Here is a 25510-nt window from a genome sequence, read left to right as displayed (position 1 = left end):
CACTTTTGGTATCATAGTTTAAATTTCATCTGATAATGTGATGTAATTAAGTATTTATGGATGTCCCACTTCATACTTAGTGTCTTGATTTTTGAAGGTTGGTCAAAAAATTTGCAGAAAATACCCTTTAAAATTCCCACTTTGTGATAGTGTGTCAGTACCACTTAAACTCACGTGCAAGATGGCAGCCTGTTTCAACAACATGGAGATATGCAATCGTTCTACAAGTGCATCAATCCAGCCTATATCTTGCCTTCCTTGACTGACAAGAGAATTGCAATTTTGGTGCAGTTTTTCCTGGGAGACAGCAGTCTATGGCTGGATATCACCTTATATTTTTCAAGATTCCATTCAGATTGGTTTGTTATTATCAGAAGATGAAATTTTATAATTACTGGATGAACATTGATACAATGCCGGGCTGCAATTTTTAATTTATTTAATTTAAAATATATGCTCTCCACCTCAAATCTGTAGTAGCTTGCCCCCGTACATCATACTTTTCTTTTAAAATCAGTCATGCCAGTCATCTAACACATTTCAGGGGAAAATTTTTGAATTGAAATAACATTGACTTCCAGTTTGCATTGGAAGTTCTTATATAGTTAATCGGGGCCTCCTACTCCTAAAGTTTCCATATCTGGTCTTGTCTTTCATCTATCATGCTAATGCTGTTCTTGAAGTTAAGAAAAGGGAGACAGATGACAGTGGGAATTTATAGGTCTACAATTTTTTCAAATTGCAGCCCAACAAGAGAATTGGAGGGGAAGTTTTATCCTTGGTAAGGAGATAGTTTTGTAGAGAATTATGTATCTATACTTATTTGCTGTAGTGCTAATTTTTTTGTTTAAAAAATTTGTTTTTCAACTTAAGTTGAACAAATTTAAAATTAATTGGAAAGAATCTATTTATTTCAAGACTTCTATCAAATGTCAACACTATATTGAGGATAAAGAATCTTTACTCATCTAAAAGCACTTGTAGCAAAACTGGAAACAAATATACTAATCACACTATAATCTTACACACACTTTTCGTTTTTAAACTAAGGGAGACCTCTGAATGGAGTCGAAAACATTTCCAGCACTAGTTTAATCAAAACAAAAGTGTATAAAGTGTAGTGTGATTAGTAACTTTACTCATCTGTTATTTGAAAATGTTAACTGGGCAGTATTTAGACTGAAAAATGATATCAATGTTTTAACTGGATTCAATCCAAATACAAGATTGAGAAGAATAATTTATAATCTTAATTCTACTGTTTAAATTTAAAAAAAAATTAAATTAATATATTTAATATACAAAACTGAATTTAAGTTTAAAATATTTCATTTCTATATTACTCCCTTCCTAAGAATGAACAACCTAAAAGAAATATCTAAATTTAAAAAAATACTTTACTTCATGTATTTAATAAATTATAGAAATTTCATATATTTTTTCAGTGATGATTTTTTCCATATGGTTTGGGGATATCTGAAAGATCGTGTCTATAGAGGAGGCATATGGACTGTGCCTGAATTGAAAGCAAGCACAACACACTATATTATTGCAATTTCTCAAGAAACCTATTGGGCTACTGTTGAACATGCTGTAAGGTGCTTTGAGCATGTGACTGACACAAATGATTGCATATATAACAAATGTCGTGAATAAAAACCTTTTGCGTGTTTCCATTTTGTGTTTCTTGTTTTTCATGTGCCATTTTTTCACCAGGTGGTAGAAATTTGAACTAATTATTTTTTTTGCATTTTTATTTTCCCCATGGTCCATATAACGTATAGACGTATTTTGATGAAACTAGGTAAACGAGAATGGGCTCTATACAGGTCTGAGTAGGGCAACTTTAATTATACTCTTTCAATATTGCTATCATCCTCATCACAGAATGACAGAAAAATGCCAAATATTGGGTTTTAAAAAAGTTGGAAATTCAGTTCAGTTAGCTGAATTACTTTGGAAATTTTATTTACATTTGATATGAATTTTTATCTTTTATTGCAAAATACAGAACATTAAATAATTTTGTTGGCAAACAAAATAAGAAATATAATCACAAATAAAATGATAATTTGGTAAAGATATTATTTAATCATTATTAAAAACCTGATAAAAAACTTACCATTATCAGATGAAACAATATCATCTTGGTCATCATCTCCATCACTATTAAAATCATCTTCATTGGATAATGATGATACTGATGAAAAGCTGCAAACTGAACGATCAGTATCTCTTCTTGTTCTTTGAATAACTGGAGTTGTAGGTGGCTGTTTCTGTAAAGAAGGTACTTCTTGCCATTTTTGAAGATAATCAGTATTTGCTGGTGCAGAAGAAGACAATTGAACAATATTTGATGATGTTTCAGATGAGGAATTTGAAGATATGGCTTGAATATTTCCATTTTCAATATCCAATGCTTTTACTGAAGAGACTGTGTGTGCTTTTTGTGATGATGTAATATTGTTTTGTAAAAGGGAGGCACAGAGTATTGAATGTGAAGTTGTAGGAATGTTTGAAACTGGAGTTATATTGTTGGTTTTTTCATTCTTTTTATTGATATTAATAGGTTGCGATGTTGAATTCATAGAAGGATTAACAATTTGATTTATGGGAAGTGTTGCAATATTTGCTTTGGCGTTGTTAACTGTGACAGGGTTGTTATTGAGAGTCATTGGAAGTTGTGTTGAAATCTTTTTATTATCTGTTAGGAGAGAATCATAGTAGTCCAAAGAGTTAAATAAGGATTCATCATTAGCATTAAGCTCTGCTAAAGTAGGACCTTGTACAAGATCTGCTTTATCAACTTGAAAGACATCATCCATTTTTAAAAAGTCTAAATCCATTGGAGCACCCCAAAGAGAAAGTGGGCTCCTTGTTTCATAGTATAAATCAAGATTTCCATCAGGACATTTTCCTTGAAGTAAAGGTTCTTCAGTTTCCAGACCCCATAAGTCAGACTCCATTGTCTGTGGTATTTCTGACTTATTTAATTTTTTTCCTTTCATGGGAAGGGGTGTCAAACATCGCTGAGTGACAGTTTCATTTGTTATCAAAATATTGGCATTGCATGTATCTCCATCAGAAATATTTGTCTCATTATTATTTGATCCAAAAACAGAGTTGTATAGTGAATTTACATCCTGTTCTAATGTAGAAATATCAACTGTAAGCCACTGATCATTGTCAAGACACAAAGTTGCATCCAAATTTAAAGAGGAATCTGAACCTGGCGGAGGTTGTGGTTGTGGTTGCTGACTGGCTGCGCCAGCAGTAACTATTAAAATAATTTTATAAAAATTAATATTTCTAAAAGTAAAATTTTTACTAATCAAAATTCATTTAGTTTCTATTATTAAATCTTAAAATATTCTATAGGTTGATATTCACGCCAAATATTGTATAGTAGAATGGAGCAATCACTAAGATTGGCGTTATATGTGCATTTTTTTTGCAAGTACTTTTGACAAACCTATAGTCGTCATCATCAGGCAAATACAGAAAATTAATTTAAAAAAAAGTTAATTCTTAACGATGTTCTCAAAAGTTTTAATTTGAATAATATGTGTTCTGTTCTTCATCAGAATATTTCTGTTCATTTTTTAATAAAAATGAACAGAAATATTCTGATGAAGAAAAAAACACATATAACACTGTTCTCGGTAATTGCTCTGTTCTACTATAATCTTAAAATAAAAATAATTATATATTCATTTACTTAAGAGACTAAAACATAAAATATTAATAATCTTCAAGTTCCTAAAAGCAATGTTTTGTTAATAGTAAAAATGTAATCATAAATATTGATAAAATGTTAAAGAATCACTAGCAAAACTAGTAAAAAAAATTTTTTAAAGATACCATAAATTCTTGCATTGAACAAATATCTTTAATTGTTGCTCTAAACCAAACCAATAATGCTATAACCATTAATAAAACAATGCTTTAAAACTAAAAACTTACTTGGAGCATTAGCTCATTTGTTTAAAAATAAAAAATTATTTAAAATTTAAAATAAAAACTAATGTAAAAAAGTCATTTTCTTTTTCCATACTCTCATTTTTGACAGCATTGAAAAAGCTTAAAAATGGAAAGGCAGTAAAAATCAATGGTATAGTTACAGAGATACTGAAACCTCTCAGAAAGAAGACAAAAGTTTTTTGTTAGATGTAATTAACTTAATGTATAGAAATGGCAACCTGCCAAATTCTTTAGATCTGTGACGATACCAATTTCAAAAGTAAATAATGCCATCAATACAGGAAAATCAGCTCCACATCACATGCATCAAAAATTTTCTTAGGTGTTATCCTCCAAAGAATTAATGTGTGAGGCTCTGGACAGGTCCAAACCCACACTGAAATTCACATTAAAATAATTTTTTTTTTTTTGAAAGAAAAAAGAAGTTATAAATAATATTTTTGTATGAAAATATGACGTGAACTTTTAATCAACAGAACAAAGATCAAATATTTCTGGTTGTGAATAGAATTAAATTTCGATTTTGACCTCTTTTGCACCCCCCGAAAGGTGGTGAATTGTCATGAAGTGACAAGGAGAAACCAATTGGAAAGTGGAATTGGGAGAAAACAGATAAAACCCCGGGAATTCAGGGACATGATGGATTCTTCTCCTAAAAGTTTCAGGTGTGAGACCAATTGTGTGTGTGTGTGTGTGTGTGTGTGTGTGTTTCATGCCCATCTTTGTCTCCATCTCCCAACCTAAAATGAACATCATCTCATCCCCAGAAGTCAACTGCTTTGTCCCAGAGTCATTGAGACATCGAGAGAACTGTTCTTCATGAACCAGGGAAACTCCTTCATATGGGACTATCTTGGAAAGGAGAGGGAGACCTAGAGGCTGCACAAACTTTGAATATCCAAGATTGCAGAAATCTTGTAAGCTCCTTTTGTGTCAAATAAACAGTTTCTTGTAACTGTAGAGTCTGTCTCAGTGCTGATCGCCCACATATGACCCTTTGCATATGACCCTTGATCCTCTTGACATTTTTACCCCATCTGCAACCTTACACTGGTGTCAGAAGTGAGATTTAAATGCAGGCTTTGCAAAAATCTGCAGCCCACATTATAGTTGAGGATGCTGACATTGAAATTTTGCCTCAAAATTGGATTAAAAGTGGGTCAGAACGATAGATGCTGAAACAGAGACTTCAGCACAAACTCACAAGTTACATAGCAGTTCTCTTTCCTTCTTTGCCTTCGGAAGAATGATACCTGCTCTCTTTGGTGACAGTAAGCATATTAAGACATCTTCGATCCCTTAAAAAAAAATATCGAGCTCAGCTGGCTGACCTCGCAAAAATGATTTAGTTAAACAAGTGCAAGCTCGCAGGTGCGACAATGATTGAATAAATCAGCATGACTGAGCAACAAAAGGATTACTTGAAGCTGTACAAATAGGTTGTGAAAATTCTTTAGGCTGAGAAGTTATAAATATTTTTAAAAATGATCGTCTATAATAACGGATGGTGCATCTATCAATATTGGTCAAAAGACAGGTTTTTGGAGTTTGTATGAAAAAAAATTTAAGAATGTATTGGAAAGTGAAGAAACTGCAGAATTATTGCCCCTGTTACTAAAAATTTGGTGTGGAGCTCACAGGTAAAAAAATTTATTTATTTCATATTTTTTTTTTATTACTTATCAGTTAGATTTACTGTGAAAAATAAATGTCTTAGGAAATATTAAATCTGAATAAAAATTATTAATTTTATTAAAGTTTCTTGTTGTTTGATATTTTATCATCAATATTTATATTAGAATTGGAAAAAATTTAATAATTTAAATTTAATTGCAAAAATAAACTATCTGATTTTCTGGTTAGCTAATAATATCATACATGTTTTATTAAATTTAATATATTGCTTTCATTTAGGAGTGAATTAGCTTGGAAAGAAACATGTGATGTTACGGAAGTAAAAAAAAATAATTAGTGAAGTTTCATCGATTGCCACTTATTTTCATAAAAGTGGATTTAGAACTGCAGAGTTAAGAAAAATATCTGAAGAGAGGAATTTAAAATTAGTGACATTCCTAAAATTTTTTGAAATTTGTTGGACTCAATACACTAAAAATTTAATAAATGCAATTTTACAATCATGACAAGCACTTGTAATGTATTTCAACCAATCAAATGAACATGAAGCAAAAGGATAATACAATTTATTGATAGATAAAATTACTCTAACATTATTAAGTTTTCTTGTGGATGTGCTTGAAATTTTTTCAAGATTTCAAAAGAATTTACAGAGTAATGGTAAAGTATGGCAGTCAAGTTTGCAGTAAAATTAGAAGTCTAGCAAAAAAATAATTTACTGGGTGGCTGGTTATCTACTCTAAGTAAGGAAATTGAAATTGATGAAAATGATACACAAAGATTAAAAAATATTGAATTAATTGAGTACACGAGACATAATAGAACTCACAATTTATACGTATTCTAAAAAAAAGATATTCCTGCAATAATTAATGAAACCATAATGACACTAAGTAAATGTTTAGAAAAGAGATTTGAACAAAATGCTAATATTGTAGATGTTTTATGGCCTTTCATAAAATTTGATAAAGATGTAAATTTAGATGTCCACGAACTTACTGCTTCTGATTTAAGTTTATCAGGCCTTGATCTAGAATATTCAGAAATGACAGGAAATAGTTCACAAAATTTTGAAAACAAATCCTTACAAGAAATTTTAACATATTTGATAAATTTAAAAAATTATCCTACTCTATTGACTGTATTTGTAAGAATCACTGCTGCTAAATCTCACAGTGCAGACATTGAAAGGTTAAGTTGTAACAATATTTTAAAAACGTCAAACAGATCTTTATTACAAGTATCGACAGAGTTCCTATACTTATATATTTATTATAATATGCCTTCATTGGATAAATGGAATCCAAGACCAGCTATATCAAATTGGATCACTGCAAAAAATCATAGAGATAATAGTTGCTCAAAGGCTAAGGAATAAAACTGGTACAAAGGTATATTTGATTTTTCTGATATATTGAATAGAATCGACAGATCAAAAGGAAAAAATAGTCAATGTAAACCAAAGAAGTAAAAACAATGCTGCTTTTGAATTTAATTTAAAAATGCGTGAGCCAGAAATAATAAAACAAGTAATTTTAATGTAATTTTGTTTCAATAAACCTTGTCTTCATATTGAAATATAAATGCGTTAATGAGAATGCAATAAATTTTTTATCAACAATTATATTTCAAATTTTTAAAATTTAGTTTAGGTAATTGATTTTACTACTCCTGAAATTCAGATTCATCACTACCTGTTTCATCACAACTACCACTTAGAATACACCCTGATGTAGAATCTGATATGTAGAGGTCCTCCATTTTAAATAAAAATGGTTGACTCAAGGCATTGTCACTGTTGCAGTACAACAAAAGCACAGTGCATATCAAGTGCCTTTAGCTTCTTCAAAGAAGAATGATCCAAGAATAAATGTGGCTTTGAATCCATACCAGACTAACTTTAGGTAAGTGCAGTGGAATTTGCTAGAAAACAAGAGGAAAAAATGTTCTAATGAGGTGAAAATGTGCCTCATTGTATTACAGAAAACTGCTTTCTCACTGTTTGCAGTTTCAGAAGTGCCACAGTGATTAGTTTTGTTATTAATTTTCTTTTTTTATGGAAATGTCTTCTGCATGTCCTGAAATGTCACTATACCAAATTTGATTGCATTTGACACTGCTAAATATCTCCATCTAGAATAGAGATACCTGAATAGGATAGGAATATCTTAATTATACTACTTGATCATAGTTAATCTGCTATTATTTTATTAGCTAAATTATTTCCATATAATTTCTAATGATAAGAGAGAAATTTCAATATATGGAATTATAGTATTATTGCACTTCTCTCTAAGCTTTAGCTCAAGGCCGTGCGGTAGATTTTCTCAGTATGAAGCAAGTGTTCGAAATGCTGCTCCTTAAATGTTTTTTCTTTAAAATAACCTTCAATTGTGATTTTTTTTAAACTGCACAAAATGTACGAATACTATTTTTATTTTAAACTACTATAAAATATTGATATCAACTATCAACTACAGTTTTACTCTTCTAACTTTAACTTTAGCAAATTCGTTAATTAGGGATGTGTAGTTTAGCGTGGCAGCCAATGTAGATTCAATAGAAATTAATGATAGATTTCTAAGTTATGTTTGGCTTACTGAACTTTTTAAGTAGTTTTTTATTAATCTTAATTTGGAAAAAAACTTCTTTTCCCCACTAGCTACAGAGACAGGGAGTATTAATAAAATTCTCAGAGCTACAACGGTATTCGGATACAAAGTAATTAAGTTATTTTGGCACAAATTATTTAAAACATCCAAAGATTCATAGAATATGGTAGCATTCGGGATATATCACGTGATTCTTCTTGAAGATTATTTGCATTTATATCCGATTCATTTTCGATCCAAAATATTGACTGGAGACTGGTACAATAATTTTCTAGCTTTGAGATTTAAAATGTCATATAAAAACTGAAAATTTGCACCATAAACTGAAATCAAAGGGTACCGAAAGCACTTAGACAGAGGTGTGCGATGAATCATAAATCGTATACATCAATATTGGAATAACATAGACCAATATAGAAAAGCATTGCGTAAAAATTTTTAAATTATTGAATGATACAAATAATATTTTGATTTCATTGCTTATGACACCCCCTTACAGTGCCGCTTGATGCGGCCGCCTCTCTGCATCATAGCACGGCACGGCCCTGCTCTAGCTATCAAATTGAATATAAACATGCGCACACAAACCAAATATCCAGCACTGAAAAACTTAGAATTTAACATAAAACAAACATTTTTGGTTGTTAAACAATCATCATTAAGTTATATAGAACATTCAAAAGTTGAATGATATATCAAATTTCTGTGCTGAATATTTGGTTTGTATGGATATTTATACTAGTGATCCAGTTATCTGAGTTAGTTATAAAATTCAATATACTCAGACAACTATATGCCTAGAGATGATTGATAGTGTGTAATTGCTTTTTAATATGTAATGTCTAGTTATATATAGTGGCTGTCAGCCATGTGTGTTATATATTTTTGTATATTATTAATTGATTTAATTTTAAGTTCTTTCCTTTTTCTTTGTTTAAAAGACTCTTTCTAGAACATTCTCTCTTAACCCTTCTCCCTTGGGGGTAAGACTACAAATTCCTGGAACACATAAAAACAAAAGAGGGTGTTAAGCCTATAGGCAAGACGGCCAGAGAGAGGTCAATTTTGGGACGGATCCTGAAGAGAAAGGCACAGAGAAGGCAGTGCTCCCAAATGCAAAGACAGAGTAAAAAACGATCATAAAAGGAAAAAAAAGGAATAAAACGAGAAGGGACTGCGAGGTGCTGAGGGATCAGAGAGAGAAAATAGAACAGCGAACGTTCAATAGAAAATTGAGATGAGTAAGAGGTCACCGGCGAAGGAAGTCTACGGCCAAAAGATTAAAAGAATCTAAGAAAAAGGAGGGTAAACTTAAACACGGTGTCTTACCTTTGGATATATCGACACAAAAACCCCAGGTATTTCTTTACCTTCTCATTACTTGATTCTTAATGCTTACTCCTCATCATTTCTATTTCCTTTAGTTGTAAAGTAGTTTGTAAGATAGTTGTAAGTTAGATTTAGTTAGATCGTCCCGCATTTATGTGTTGTGCGTTAAGAAAATTTTGATGGTTGGATAAAGTAATGTTCAACGCCTGTGTACCTGAAATAATCTAGGGTCAACAAGAAGTTGGGATCTAAATAAACAAAAGAACCAATTCGTTGAAAAAAATAAAGTACGCTGTGTTACAATTTGTATCAAAGTCTATTTTATTGTACTATTCTAGAGTACGTCTCATATAACAAACATCACAATATAAATGTAAAAGTGAAAATAGCAATCACTTAAACTTCATATTAAAAAAGTTTCCATGTCAAACCAATAAATCAATTGATGCAATAAAAACTACTCAGTTAAATTACAATTAAAAGTCTATATTTCTATCTACCAACTCAATCAATCAAATAAATAAAATCTATTGGAATAAATCTAATGAATTCTTATTAGAATAAATAAACCATGCAATATAATTCAATTTTTTTATTTCAGTTAAAAAAAATTCCACCTAAAATCAACAATATTACCATAAATGGGCTGATTTATAAAAAGAATCTGTTAGAAATAAGATTAATGCTGGTAATTTTAATTTAAAATTTTTAATTATATCCATATATATAAGCTGTTGAGTTTGAAAGTGGGGCAAGCCCATTTTGTGAAAAAAATAGTTAAAGCTAATTCTTATTACAAATTAACATAAAATTTATGTTTTTAATCAATTCACAATAAATATCTTTTAATATCAATATAAATTTGTTACTAGTAATTTATATTGTCAACAATATTTATTGAGTTGATTGTGAAAGTGAGGGAAGTCCACTCTAAATAGTGACAGCACAGGAGAGTGGCTCTCTGTTGCTCAGGATTATTACAAATTAATGCAAAAATTTCTCAAATATAATTCATTTTTAGTACATGAAATGAAAAATGAAGACTTCTATTCAACCAAACCATTGGAGGAGACAATTTTGAAAAGAAAAAGAAATACCGATGAATAAACTGTCAATTGGTTGAATATTTTCTGGATAAGATTTTCAAGAAATGCATCATATAAATTGTTTTACAAAAAATCGATGAAAAAATATTTGCAATTTAAAACTCTTGATTTATCACCAAAGCAGGGTAGGCCAAGTAGTTTTGGAAAATAGTATTATAATCTTTAAATGCAAAAACTAGGCCTATTACTAAAGAAAAATATAAAAATACAATGGATTTATTACCCTATGTACTACCCCATTCATCATGAATACTTTAAAAATCTGTGCCACCTAAACTATGAAATATAATTATAAGCATGCAACTTATTACTGAATATTGTTTCTTTGTTATCCATTTTTCCTATAAAATTAAATTTATTTCTTGCTTTATTGTAGCTTTTCAACAGAAGTATGAAATGTTGAAATAAAATAAATAAGTAAATAAATAAAATAATCAATTTTTTGTTATTACAATTATATTCTATTCAAAGAAAATCAACGTTTTCGACAAATCATTGCTTTTGAAAGTGAGGCAGGTCAATTGGCGCACACCATAACCATGATTTTTTTCACCTAACCTGGATAATCATTATTGCATATTAAATTTACATGAAATAAGACCACAAAAAATATAAACAAGTCTATTACTGCTTATGAATATTTTTAAACCCATTAAATATCTAGCAATGATGTAAAATGAACTTGCCCCACTTTCAAAATGAACGGCTCATATATGTATTAATATTTAATGGATCTATAAATATGAAGGTGGTTCAGAAAAGTTTCAGGGTCTATATTTCATTTGTAATATGTTTGACACATGTAATCAAGTATATAGATGATTATGTATATTAAAAGATATTGCAACCTCACAAATAAAGTTTTTCAACACAGTCATCAAAAACATTAAAATGCTTGTCAATGGGTATATTATATTTATCTATTTTGTCAGCATAAAATTCCAGAGAATTTAATCATGAAATAATTATACATTCAATCATTTGATTAAAATGATAGCTGCTTAAATGGCCTTTCAAGCATAGAAAAAAGTAAAAATCACTTAAACCAGATAAAACTATAGTACATGAGAGACAACTAAGAACCTCTCACCAAAAATGCTGCATTGATGTTCTGAGTTAAGTGTTGTGTGTACATAGGTATTGTTATAAAATAAAGATGACACACTGGCTAAGTAGATCAGACATTTCATCTCTTAAGTATTTCACATTCAATAAATTAATTCAATGTTTTTATTCCATTCTATTTAGAATTTTGATGTTTTACAAATAAACTGAAGAATTATAAAATGAAACATACCTTTTGATTTCTAGCAGTATTTTATTTAGTAATCTGTTTCATTATATAATTGTTTTGCATTCCAGTGTAACTTGAGATTATTTAGCTTGAAGAAGCAATTAAATATGTCCAAAAATATTAGTATTGAATAATGTTAAATATGCGGGATTTAAAGTTTATTTTCAGTGTGTTAATACTTAAGTATTTCAGTATATCATATTATCTTTCAGCTGTAATGTCATGTCAAAGTTTTAAACATTCCATCAATACATAAGATGTTTGAAAAGATGTGACCAGCACTTTTCTGACAAAAGATATCATTTTGAACTTCTTTTTTATTAATGACTAGCTGTTACCCGCAACTTCGCCTGGGTGGATTTTGCAAGCAAACACCATTTATATTCAGTATTTCAACAACAATGGTAATTGTTATATAACACCTACCATTGAGAATGATGAGAATTGCTGAGAATCAAACGAACTGTTTTCAATTTAATCAATTTTCTGGAACATTTACAATAGTTCTATAATCGAACCAATATGCAATAACAAATTCAAATTTAAAACGGTTTGAACATTTAGTTAAAAAAAATCAAAATATATAAAAAATATTTATAACAATGTCTAAAATATTAAATTAGTACAGTAAAAGCTGTTCTTCAGGTTAAACCTTAATGCTCTCCCTCTCTCCCATGGGGAAATTTCAAAAAAATCCCTTCTTAGTGTGCATTTTCATGACGTACCCTAACAATGTACCAAATTTCACCTCCTTAGGTTCAGCAGTTTGCTCTGGGTGATGATGAATCAATCAGTCACCCAGTCAGTCAGGATATGTAATTTTATATATTTAGATATATGGTGTGTTTTCATGTGCTGTCTATGAATGTTTACTATTTCCTTGAAATAATGAACCAATATTTCATCAGCTGTCATGACTCACTGAAAAAAACTTTTTCTTTCTGTTGGATTAAATATTAATATAAAATTATTCAATTCTGGCAACCAAAAATATTATTTAATGTCTATTTTTGCCTGTTTTTAGACCATCTTTAACTACAAAAATCTATGTACATACATTTAAAAACAACAGCAAATTCAAAATATAATCAATTTGTACTTGCAGGGAACATTAATGTAGAGAATAATTAAAAAAAATGAATAACAATTATCAGCAGGAAAAATTATTATTATTATTGTTATTGTTATTATTCTGTAAAACTAAAAAAGTTGATAAGTTTTTTCTGTTGAACTAAGAACTTCTGACACCGTTTGGCAACATGTTATGACATCACACTTTTGCTGTATGTCTCAATGATTGGTTAGTGTTTATCTGTTGCCAAGATTTTTCTCATCCACATAAAATAAATAGTTGCTCATATCTTTGTAAGACCAACTTTGTAATCTAGTTACCATATCAAAGTGCAATATCTTCATTTCTCTATATACAGGTATCCCACGTACTGTACAACACGGTTTGAAAATTGGGTATATCCCCATACAACATGATTTCCAGTTTTGCTCTAATATGGTTCAAGAATTTGGAAAAATCCTCTGTATAAAATTTCACAACTTTATTCGATTTTTTTTAAATTTGAGTAAGCGTATGTGTTATCTCAAGGAACAAATTTAGAAAGTGACAAAATCTATGAAACAAGTGTGCTTCATCTAATTAATATTTTTGTGATTAAACTAAATGTTTTGAATTAAAATTTTTGATGCATTTTGTAACTTAATTATTTGTTTAATCAAGGAAATAGATAGAAAGTTAGATTTCTGTGTGTATAAATAGTATTCCACTTGTAAATATCAATATAATACTTTTAATTATAAAGTTTCTAAACTTTTGAAAAGCAGCTGTATTAATAAGCATAAGAAGGCTTCCTATTCGGAAAACTTCTTACTTATGCTACATTAGTATTAAATTATTATGTAGCTTCCATTTAGATCAATCACTAATTATATAACTTTCCACATTGTTATAACAACAAAGGACATTTTAATGTGAATTATGAAATGTAAAAAAATCAATTTGAACACATTCAAATGTCTTGAAAACTTTTTAATATATATAAGATGCAAATTTTTCATTCATTAATGCAAATTTTTAAAAATACTCAAAGTTAAAAATAGATAAAGTTTGATTTAAGAGACCATACTAAACTTTGTATAATGTCAGAGATTAGAAAATGATTTGGAGCAATCTTGTTTATGAGTAGAGAATCTAACAGAATCTAAACATTTCAATTTCCTTATTAAAAAATATTGCAGGGGAAAAAAAACGTTATAAAACATTTAACACTTACTTAACGAAAATATTGATTTTACAACATTCTCAATAAATGAAAAAGTTTTTTTTACAAATTGAAATAAAATAAGAATTTTATAAACTTTTACAAAATATCTAATCATTTATCGAAAATGCGGTATATATTCTACAATGTTTATATACCTATAATATTTGTTAAGATCGACGATAAAAAAAAACACCAAAGTTTATTAAAAATAAATCGTAAAAATTATATATTATTCATTTTAATTAAAGTATTAGCTCTTGAAAATCAATAATTAAAATATCGATCTACAGAAAGTCTTTCTGAAAGTACAGCATGTCTATTTCCAAGGACTTAGCAAAATTAAAATAAAGACTCGTAGCAACAAAGTTCATAATGACTCAGCATATACAATCAGAATCATGTGATGTGTAAAGGAGAGAACACACTCATTTAAAGTCAGCTGACTTCGAAGGTCACGAATCAGTTAGTGTAGTCACCTCTCGCCCATTTCCAGGAAACCCCACAAAATGTTTTTTTTAATTTTTTGACGCCCGTTGTTATATAAAAGGAGTGAAGTTATTGCCCCTTTGATCTTAAATAATATCTTAGGAGTGTCTTCTATTGAGGTTGACCAACTTATTATTTCAAGGTCACCTCTTGTAATTTGATTTTTTTCCAGTAGCAAGTGCATTCCTATTTCAATACCGCTACCCTAAGATCTTTAAACAAGTTTACGATTTAATTTACTTTTAAAGTAATTATTTGATTTTTTTGTTTTTATATCTTTTAGTTTATTAATAGATTTTAGTGTTATATGTTAATAAAATAAGTTTTTACACTGACTGCAAAAAATTCTTTTAAGCACTTAAATTTATAAAGAATTTACACAAAAAGTTGCCTATTAAATTTGAAAGTTTTATTTATTTTCTTTTAAAGTTTAAATACAATGCATTCAATGACGAATATTCTGCAAATTGAAATATTGCAGCTGACTGTAAATATGATAACTGAGATTGTAAACGTACTGTGCGGCCTCCAGAAAAAAGGGAAAAAAACCCGATTTTTCGAAATGCGAAAATTCTTTAACAAACGAGAAAACTTTAAGATTTATATTTTTCATTACAGGCTTTTAAAAATAGTGTTATAGAGATTAGAATGCCAAAAATTTCCATTTCGAATGGCTACGTGGTAGTCTAGTTCTATTTTCATCCTGACAAATCTTGATAGTTCAGCAACCTCAGTCAAACTATATAGCTCTTAGTTACCATATGACAACCGCTGTACAATCTGATACAGAGTCCAATAACATTTGCAATACTGCCACTTCGACATTATAATGTAACAATGACAAAAATAAAATTTATTGTATAGCTAACAAAGAAACTCAAGACTACACAAATTCGCGAAATTTAAAAATAATATAAAACTGGAATAAATGACAAAGCATTATTTATTTTGTTAAATGTCTTTATTAAGAAATTTTTCTTTATAAAATGAAAGTATATAAATAAAGTTATTAAATAAGTAAACAGCATCCAAAATCAGCTACTTAGTTCTTTATGTATAAGCTATTTATTTCATGCAAATATTTTTAAGCATCCAAGGTTAAAACTAAGGTTGTAAATTTATATAATTTCTCGAAACATTTTAAAAGCTGTTATTAGAGATGTTATATTTTAATATATTCTTTTTCTCCGAATTATTCACAGTATGTATAAAACTAATCAGTTATGTTTATAATAAGAACTTATCCGAAAATAACTTTTAAGCAGAGAAACTATCGTCCTAAATTCTCTTTTTCACACTTTCGTTAGAATTAAGAGAAAACTAATTTGATAAATTCGGGTTTAATAATGATCTGTGAATGTTTTCTAAAAGATTACAAATTCAATAATAAAGAATGTTAAAATATTGTATAAGAGAGAATCATGTAGAAAATTATTTAAGAATTAAATACTTTTCCTTTAGAAAATTATTTAATTTCAGATGTCGATATTTTCTATGGTAAAAAAATTTGACTTGAAATTATATAGGATAAATACAGATCTCTGTATGTTTTCAGAAAATATCCAAGCGTGTGCCCGGAAGTCAATAGCAATTTTAAAACGACGCTATCGATAAAGTAATCTAAAATTTCAGAGTAAACATACTTTGGCACATTTTCAACACAATCTCAGTTCTAGAGTACAGAGTCCGAACTTAACGACTCTACAGGAAGTAAAATCTATATCCAAAACGAATTTTAAAGAAATTTGTCCAAAAATATTTAAACTACAGGAAACAAAGGAAAAACTCTTGGACGAAAAATTGTACACGTGCGTTATATTTTAAGTTTTTAATTTTCGTTTGTTTAAACGAAAATATCATAAATATTATTTAATTCAGATGGAATGGAACAAACATTTAATGTTGTCAACATCGCTTTATTGCTTCCCGGATACACGGCAATACTTAAATATCCTGTCTAAAGTGTTACTGAGATGTAATGAGCGTATTCGCTTTCTATTATGTGAGAAGAGACAGCATTAGATCTCTTCTCTAATACATATAAGAATATGTAATTAAATAATGTATTGTATCACTTATATAAAACGATAAAACAATCTATTAAAAGATTCAGCAGAATAAATACACATACATAATGCAATAAAAAAATTCTAGCTGTAAAAAATTATTAATTCGTTTCAATATAACTTAAATATAATTAATTAATGCTTATTTACAATTAATTTATTATTATAAAGCATAATATTGCTACAGCTAATATTTATATATTCTATTATTTATTCCGTGAATACTAAATATTATACATACTTAAAATATTTTAAATTAATTGGTAAATAGAATATTGCAAAATTTTTACTAATTATTTTATTTTTGTTTTTTCGTTTTAACATTAATGTATGCATAATACGTAAAACTTCTATTTGACATTATAGTGTGTAAATAAATAAAAATTCGAGCATACCTCGATTTAATGATATTCTGTATATTTACTAAATTATATCGAGAGAATATCTCCATCTTAGAAGGTCGACCAGTCACTTGACTAAACGTCACGCATTCTAAAATGACGTCAGTAGCGTGTTTTTCAGTCATCAATTTATGTCATTAACATCATAATAATCTTTTATAAAATTTAATATACATGCTAAAATCATATATGAGGATTTAAAAAGTCGTTTTTTCACACTTCAGATATTAAGCATCATAACAGTACTTAATGAATTTAATTCTGTTCTTTGAAAATTATAAATGCGAAAATATTTTAGTTGCTAAGTGCAGTAGTAATTTGTTTCTTCCCATTAATGAAATTTCAAAGAATATTTTGTTCTCGGAGACGTTAACATATCTAAGAAGTCTCTCTGGCAGACGCAAATCTTAGCTTGAAAAACAGAGAACGGAAACAGCTGTGACGTGACGTCATCAGAAGCTGGCCTATTTCCAATATCTTTTGTATATTAGAAGGATTAATACAACATAAAATTCTTTAAAATATATTTCGATATTTTTACATCTGTTTTAATATCAAAATGTCATGGAAAGAAATATATATATATATTTGAAATATCTTTTTCTTAAATTTTAATATAATTTAAAATATTAAAGAAATTTATTAATAGTACATCTACTCACCTTGATTTCCTCCCATCTCCACCATTCTCTGACTGGTGGGTTCTTTCGATTCTGAATAAGTCTCCAATTCTTCGTCAAATATTGATGAGTCGACTACTTCTAAGCTCTTTCACAACCTTGTAAAAGAGATTCCCTAGTAAATAAACCTGATTTCACTTCATTGAGTAATAAGCTGTTATAGAATTTTTAATGAATAATCACCAATTATACATAACAGTACATATTATTTTATAGTGAATGTATTGTAGATAGGAATATAATTTAAAACAACTACAATAGACAATAGACTTATAACATTGTATCAACTAATTATATATATTTTTTTATTTCGCTTATTTTGAATTTTCTTCGTGCTAAATTAAATAGAAATTGCCAAATAATTTTATAATTTATTAGTTCAATAGTTAAAACTTTAAAATTAATATTTACAGTTATTGATATAAATAATTTTTTAAAATCATTTTTGAATTTGAACAGGACTTTTTCTAATAATTTCAAATTATCATTTAATAAAAATTTTTCATGTGATTAAAGATTTAATATTTATAAATGTGTTATCAAATTACAGTAAATATTCTTGAATATTGTTTTACCAATAAAACAAACTGCAGTTTAAAAATAATAGTTTATAATAAAACATAAATTCGTAGCAAAAGTTATTTTAAAATAAACTTGGCTTCATAAAAGTTTTACGCTATATTAACTTTTAAAAATAAAGTTACTACATACTTGGAGGTTAAAATGCGAATATTTAATCTACAAGTTTAAAGTTATTGAATGATATTAAAATTCTAATATAATATATTATATTTTTCGATATATTTTTAGCGTGATTATATTTTTATAATATAAACTATAACAACTTTTTATAAAATTAAATCTATAAATTCCAATAACTGGTAAAATGTTTATTTAATTTAAACAACGCCAAAATGTATCTATCTTCATTTTTTAATGTAACTAAAATATTTAGATTTGTTATTATAATCATTACTCACAAATAATAAATAAACGATTTTCTTTTAATAATATCTTTCACTAGTAGCAAAAAGTATCGGTTACGATTAACTTTTGAAATATAAAATTTAAATCTGGTTAATAAACCAATTAAAATTGATAAATATATTTACATTTAGTGTACTGGAATTATATAAACTTAATAAAGTAATATTTTGAAGGAATGTTACTCTATTTCTATACGGAAAAATGAAATTTTAAAATATTAAATTTTTACTTTAACAAATGATTAAAACTAAAGTATTAAACTGAAAGTTTTAGAAATATACTCTGCTAACATAGACCTATATTTCAATTTTTATAATATATCTAACAGTGTTATTCTATTTTCACTGACATTTTCAAATTTAATATTTCAATATAAAGAAAAGATATTGAAAAATGGAAAGAACTTTGAAAACATAAAAAAGCTTTGTATCTTGTTACTGAAAAGGAATCAAGTAGGCGACTACAATACAAAAACCAGACTATGCACCCACGTTATATACTTTATATAATTCTAATGTAGTTAGAGATAAATTTACCGCATTGATATAATTTACCTAATAAATGTTTTGTGCCTGTATCTTTAGTTTAAATTACATTTTATATTTAAATTAAGCATAAATAATCTAAATTTTATTCAATAGATGTCGGTTTGATTTATTCTAAAACAGCGTTTCTCAACCTGTTGTCTGCGACTGATGGGACAGGTGGTCCCCACAGGCAGCCTTAAATTAATAAAAAATTAAAACTTATTCAAATTATGATTCAATTTTAATAGTTTGCTTCCAATTTAATTGATTACGTTTCCATACCTAATCAAAACATGCTTTTAGATTTATTGTTATAAATGGCACAGAATGTCCAAAATGTTGGTCATAGGCTTTAAAAAATTAGGCCTACATAACTTAATAGTCCGTAGAATTTTTTCAGACATTTTACTGGTCCTTGGGCTTAAACAGGTTGAAAAACGCTGTTTTAAAATTCCAAACAACGAAAAATTACAACACTTAACCACTTTCCCCGCAGTTATATATATAACAAAGGAAAGTATGGCAATCAGTCAAAAAAAATGACTCCCCCCTTCAAGATTTTTACATTTTTGGACTCGGGACCTAAACATGTTGAAGTGCAAAAAAATTCGGCGGGGAGATTCGTATGTATGGATGTTGTGTGTGGGAGGGCACGATTTTGTTCACCCTCTTTGAAGCTTAATAACTCCTGTACTTTTTGTCGAAAATTTTTGAAATTTTGCGGGGAAGTTTGTTTATTAGGGGAACTGATGCTATTAAATTTTGGTGATTAAAGGCCAAGAGGGTGGGGAAATAAAGGAGGTCGTGTGATCTCCAGTAGGATCAGACTTATTGACGATTTTATTTGTTATTAGCATTTAAGACACATCCCTACCCTCTAAATTAAGCTTTTTGTCATTTTATAATAGTTAAAAAGTATAAAAAGTTTTTAAAATAAAATATAACTCTACCAAATGTTGCCGGGAAAGTTAAGCAACTCGTTACTGGATTTTTTTGGTATATCATGTTAATTAATCATTATGATTAATATGACATACTAAATAAGTGTGTGATATTTCAGTGATAGTATCTATTTTTTTCTAAGAAATTTCAATGTAATAAAATGTCTATTTTTCTAAAAAAGTATGGCATTACAATTACGATCCATGTTTTTATTTATTTAAAAAATTTAAACGTTTCACTTATTTTCTAGGCACATCATTTGCCACTTTTTTAGTTATATGATTGAAAAACATTGCTTTCTACATTTCCAGGTGATGATGAGAGGCTAAATAATGGAAGCTATTGACGTTATGATAACGTTGTTATTAGCGAGGTTGAGGCCGAAGTTTTAAACGCGAAGACGTGTACGTCGGACGTTCAGTGCTGCTTTCCTGTAAGCCTAGAAGTTTGACAATGGTGTTTGGAAAGTCAGTGGAATTATGCTCGATTTCCAAACACCATTGTCAAACTTCTAGGCTTACAGGAAAGCAGCGCTGAACGTCCGACGTACATGTCTTCGCGTTTAAAACTTCGGCCTCAACCTCGCTATTATCTCTTGCGAGTTTGTACGTTTGTCTAGATAGCCTAGTGGTATTTCAGTTGAACTTCTGTTTTAAAAATTTTCATCGATGGAATTTATAAGAAAAAAATGTTTTTCTAAATAAAATCGTACTGTATTCATTCATTATTGATTTGAAGCAGAAAGTGACATATCAAGCATTTGGAGGACACCAAGTGCAACTTAGTTTTAGGTCTCCCTTATTCTAAATACTAAATAGACCTAATGCTATCAAATCAGTTTATTACTTAATGAAAAAATATATACTAATCAGTCAATCATTTCCTTAAAAATAAATTTCTAAATGTCTAGATGAAAATGATATCTGTGCAGAATGCATCTCTTTTCCAAGCTGCTAACTTTTGGATCTTCGGATTTTGCACCTGTGCGAAGATCCTCCACTGGATTACAAGAATTCTTAAGGTATACAGAAGTTGCATAATCAAAGATGTATAAGCCATATTTGTTAAAAATAATAAACAAAAAGTACAATTTAAATTGAATGTCTATTTACAGGATAAATGTTATTCTAATATGATTGGCTGCAATGTTAATATAAAACAACAGAAAACGAATTAATTTATAAATTCATGTAAAATAAGTTATATGGCCTGCTGACACCTGCAGTTTCAATTTTCTCAAAAGAAATCATATTTGCATAATAAAAAAATAGCTAATAACAGATTTTTTAAAGGGTGGTGGATAAATCAAAATTGTTATAAACTTAATATTTATATTTTTCATATAAAATACACTGAATGACAAGGCAAATTGATTTAAGACATCTATATAATTTGTCAACGCAAACTGTATTGTTTAGTTTTTGCAAAATTCATGATAACCAATGTAGAATATAGTATTTCTAGTTAATAAGACTTATTTCCACCATTTAAAAAACGAAAACATACACCTATACTTTATAATAAAAATTTGCTTGTTAATCAAATAAAATTTTTTAATGGAAGAACTAATTTGGAGACTAATCTCAAAAAAGTTCTATCGCTAAGTAAAATATATAAGTATCCAAAATCAGTATCTGCTATGAAACATTTCAATTACAACAGTTTTAGTAAACTTCTTTTATTGTGTATGGATAGACCAATTCTTTCAAGTAATTTAATACTATTTTTATAACACTAGTGATTATAAATTTGAATTTGCAAAATTTTTATACTTTAGAATATAACATTAAAAATATTCTATCTTGAGGAAACCGTGTTTTGTATTTTCTTTTTCTTTCGAAGACACAATGTAGTGACTTAAACTTAAACACTGGGCAAATTTTTCATCCTTTTTATTCGGTTGGAACCGAATAAAAAGGATGAAAAATTCGCCCAGTGTTTAAGTTTACGTCACTACATTGTGAAGAAAAGATTAAAAATATTACATATATCTAAAAAAAATATCTTAACATTTCAATTATTTATAATTCCAAATATTGATGTTTTATTATTATTTTTTAACTGAAAATGTTGACTATCATACAGACTATTTGGTTAAATATTAATCTAAAGAAAATAAAAAATTACAATAACTCAATTTTCATATAATACAGATGGAAAATACTTCAAAAGGAAAATAATTCAATGATAACCTTGAATGCAAGAGTTTCTTTTTGTTAAAAAAATATCTCTAAGTTTTTTTTAATATGTAAATATTTTGAAATGTAGAAGTTAAAGTTTATTCAAAATGTATAAATATTTCCCTCCATTATTTGAAATTAATAAGACTATTAAGTTATAAAATCATTTTATTATTTAATTAATAAAACATTTATCTAATTAGTTACCAATTAAAAGTATTAAATAAAAAAATGAAATCAGTTTGGTTATTAAACAATATAGAAAATTAACAGCCCTTTTATTAACTATTCTCACATGATAACAAATTAAAAATATAATTACATAAAAATATTCTATTAAAAATTTTTTTACAGTAGTTAAATATGAAAACCCATCTCAAATTTAAAGAACAAAATTACATTGAAAATGGTAAATTTAAAAATTATTCAATGTTATAAATATCCAACAATTAGATACACATTGTTTATTTACATACAAAAAAAAAAGTTAAAACTAATATGTCAACAAACTGCCAGTCTGGCAGCAGAGTTTGTTAAAATGTTATTTTCTAATTCAACAGAGTGTTAAATCAAATTTTACAATGAAAATGTATATATATTGATATTGAAGATATGGAATTGAAGCGTAACATAAATTACAAATCGTAAATACTTGTACCTATCAATTATTAACAGGAATTGTTATTTATGGGAAATACCAGTGATCATAGAAATATATGGCATTGCATTTAATTAAACTAAAAAATGATAACTATTATCTAATATTTATTATTTATACATACTATAGGCTAATATATATATTTGGTTATTATACATAAAGCATTTAATTATTAAAATAAAATATTAATAAAACTTGTTTTATTAATATTTACATTTATATTTCTGGCTATTTAAATAAGTTTTATATTATTATTACTTATTCAATATAATGACTGTCTACAAATTATTAATAAACTTAACACTGCAAAAATAACAGATATTTCTAAAAATATAGATAAGAGATATTAGAGAAAATTTAGATTTTCAATATAACTTCTTTAGTTATAGTAGTTATATAATATATTTTATGAAAAAACAATATATATAGCATTAAAGGTATTTTGAACAGTATTATAGTATTATATCATCATCAATTGCTAGACATATATAGTAAATAACTGAATTTCCTATTTTATATAATAAAATTTTAAACTAATATTTAATCATTTATAAAAATAATGAATATATTTTATCTTACATTTAAAAAAGAAATTAGGAAACTGAAACAGATTATAAATTTTTTGTAAAAGTTTGACATTCTTAAAAGATAAAAATAATTCAAATTTTTGTAATACAACATAAGTTTTATTATGTCAAATAAGATTATTTCAAAAACTTAATGTGAAACATATAGTTTAAAAAATCTATCAACAATTAATATTTTGATTTGAGAAAATTAAAATACTGTTTTTAGACCTTAAATAAGGAAATAAAATTTTAAATGTTGAAATGACAATTATGATTTTAAAATTGAAACTTTTTGAATCAATCAAAAAGCAGAGACAGAGAAAGATTAATGATAAACATTTCAATATATTGACTTTAAAAAATTATATAATTTAAGAATTTTAATATTTTTGAAGCATTTGCATCTTCAATCTGAATAACAACTAATTTCTAATAGATTTCATTAACTAGTTCAGAAGATAACAATGTATGTTTCTTTATTACTGAAGTTTTTAGAATGTTATTTTTCATTAATTATAACAAATTATGGTAAAAGTTTTAATCAAGCAAAAGTTTTCATTAGATAATAAACATTTTCAATTATAATAAACAGCTATAATCAGTTTGAGCATTAATTTGGTGATGAACAGAATTGAATAACAACAAAATTAAATTTAGTGTTCACTGTTCATTGTATATAAAATAGTAATCAAAAAATTTATTATTTGTTTTTGTAACAATACAGTTAAAATGAATATATATAGTACACATACATTAATAAAGTTAATTTAGTAACAGAGCATAAAATATGTTAATAAATAATAAAAACTAACTGAATTTTAGAAATAATTTTCTAATTTAATTTTGTAATCCATTAAATTTGGCAGTTGTTAATAATAACTGTATAAATATATAAATTTATTCACAAATATTAAATTATAATTAGTTTTATAAAGTAACCTTTGATAAGTATAGAAAAATAAAGAAACTATCTATAATTAAAGTAATATTTCAATAGCAAAGCATTATTTTAGAAGGAGAACTGTGGATAATTTGGAGTATCTATCCAGGATATTTATTTTTAACTCTTGAATCAAAAGTTAACATTTCCCATTACTCGTGTGAAAGATGCACAGGTAGAGATTTAATTGGCAATGACTGTCAGCAAAATCAAGTTAAAATTCAATAAAAATTTTATTTTTAAAGCAACTGAAAGTCAAAGATTTAATTTTGCAAATAAAATGCAAATTTAAATAGTGAATACATATAATAATTACAACTAATTTTTAAAATAATGGATAAAATATTTATATATATATTTTAAATTATACTGTTTAACAAGTGAATTACAACATATAAAAACATTAAAATACTTTCTTAACATGATTTAAAATTATGTTTGTCATTGGGAACTAAATATATATATATATATTTCACATTTATGCTATTCTTGGAAGGAAAGAAAACAAAATTTATTATTCAATAGATATAATTTTTTTTATTTTTTATTAATTTTGAATTTGTAAACTCATTTTCTAATATTTTAATTTATTTTTATTGTCTTTACTTTTGTAATAATTAATTTTAACATGGGTCATTTTTGTTGGAAAAATAATTACTTGCTTTTAAGTGCTATCTACTGTATTCAGAATGTATCTTAATAGTTTCTATACTTTATTATAGTCTCTACTTATCTTATTAAATTGATATCTGATAAATAAAAATAAAAATGATTTAACAATAATTTTTTTTTAAACATTTTGTATGTAGTGTATGTAAATATAAACTTTATTGTACAGTTT

The 25510-nt window shown here is 27.1% G+C and overlaps 1 protein-coding gene across 2 annotated transcripts in view; it reads right to left on the bottom strand.

The window, feature by feature from the left end:
- LOC136977712 (protein CREBRF homolog) overlaps positions 1-25510 on the bottom strand; it is a 90235-nt gene that overhangs the window by 11292 nt on the left and 53433 nt on the right. The window contains exons 2-3 of one of the 2 annotated variants that reach the window (XM_067273260.1): positions 17849-17981; positions 2123-3277 (exon numbers count right to left, since the gene is read on the bottom strand). In XM_067273260.1, coding sequence (XP_067129361.1) covers positions 2123-3277; positions 17849-17873 — 1180 coding nt within the window. In that variant the 5' untranslated portion in view covers positions 17874-17981. The remainder of the gene's footprint in view (positions 1-2122; positions 3278-17848; positions 17982-25510) is intronic. The other variant, XM_067273261.1, reaches the window with a different exon arrangement.

The sequence above is a fragment of the Centruroides vittatus genome, unplaced genomic scaffold, assembly GCF_030686945.1.
Source record: "Centruroides vittatus isolate TY-2023 unplaced genomic scaffold, ASM3068694v2 contig_474, whole genome shotgun sequence".
In the NCBI taxonomy this organism is placed as follows: Eukaryota; Metazoa; Arthropoda; class Arachnida; order Scorpiones; family Buthidae; genus Centruroides; species Centruroides vittatus.
The sequence above is the reverse complement of the archived record's forward strand: the minus strand, read 5'-3'. Positions and strand labels throughout refer to the sequence as shown.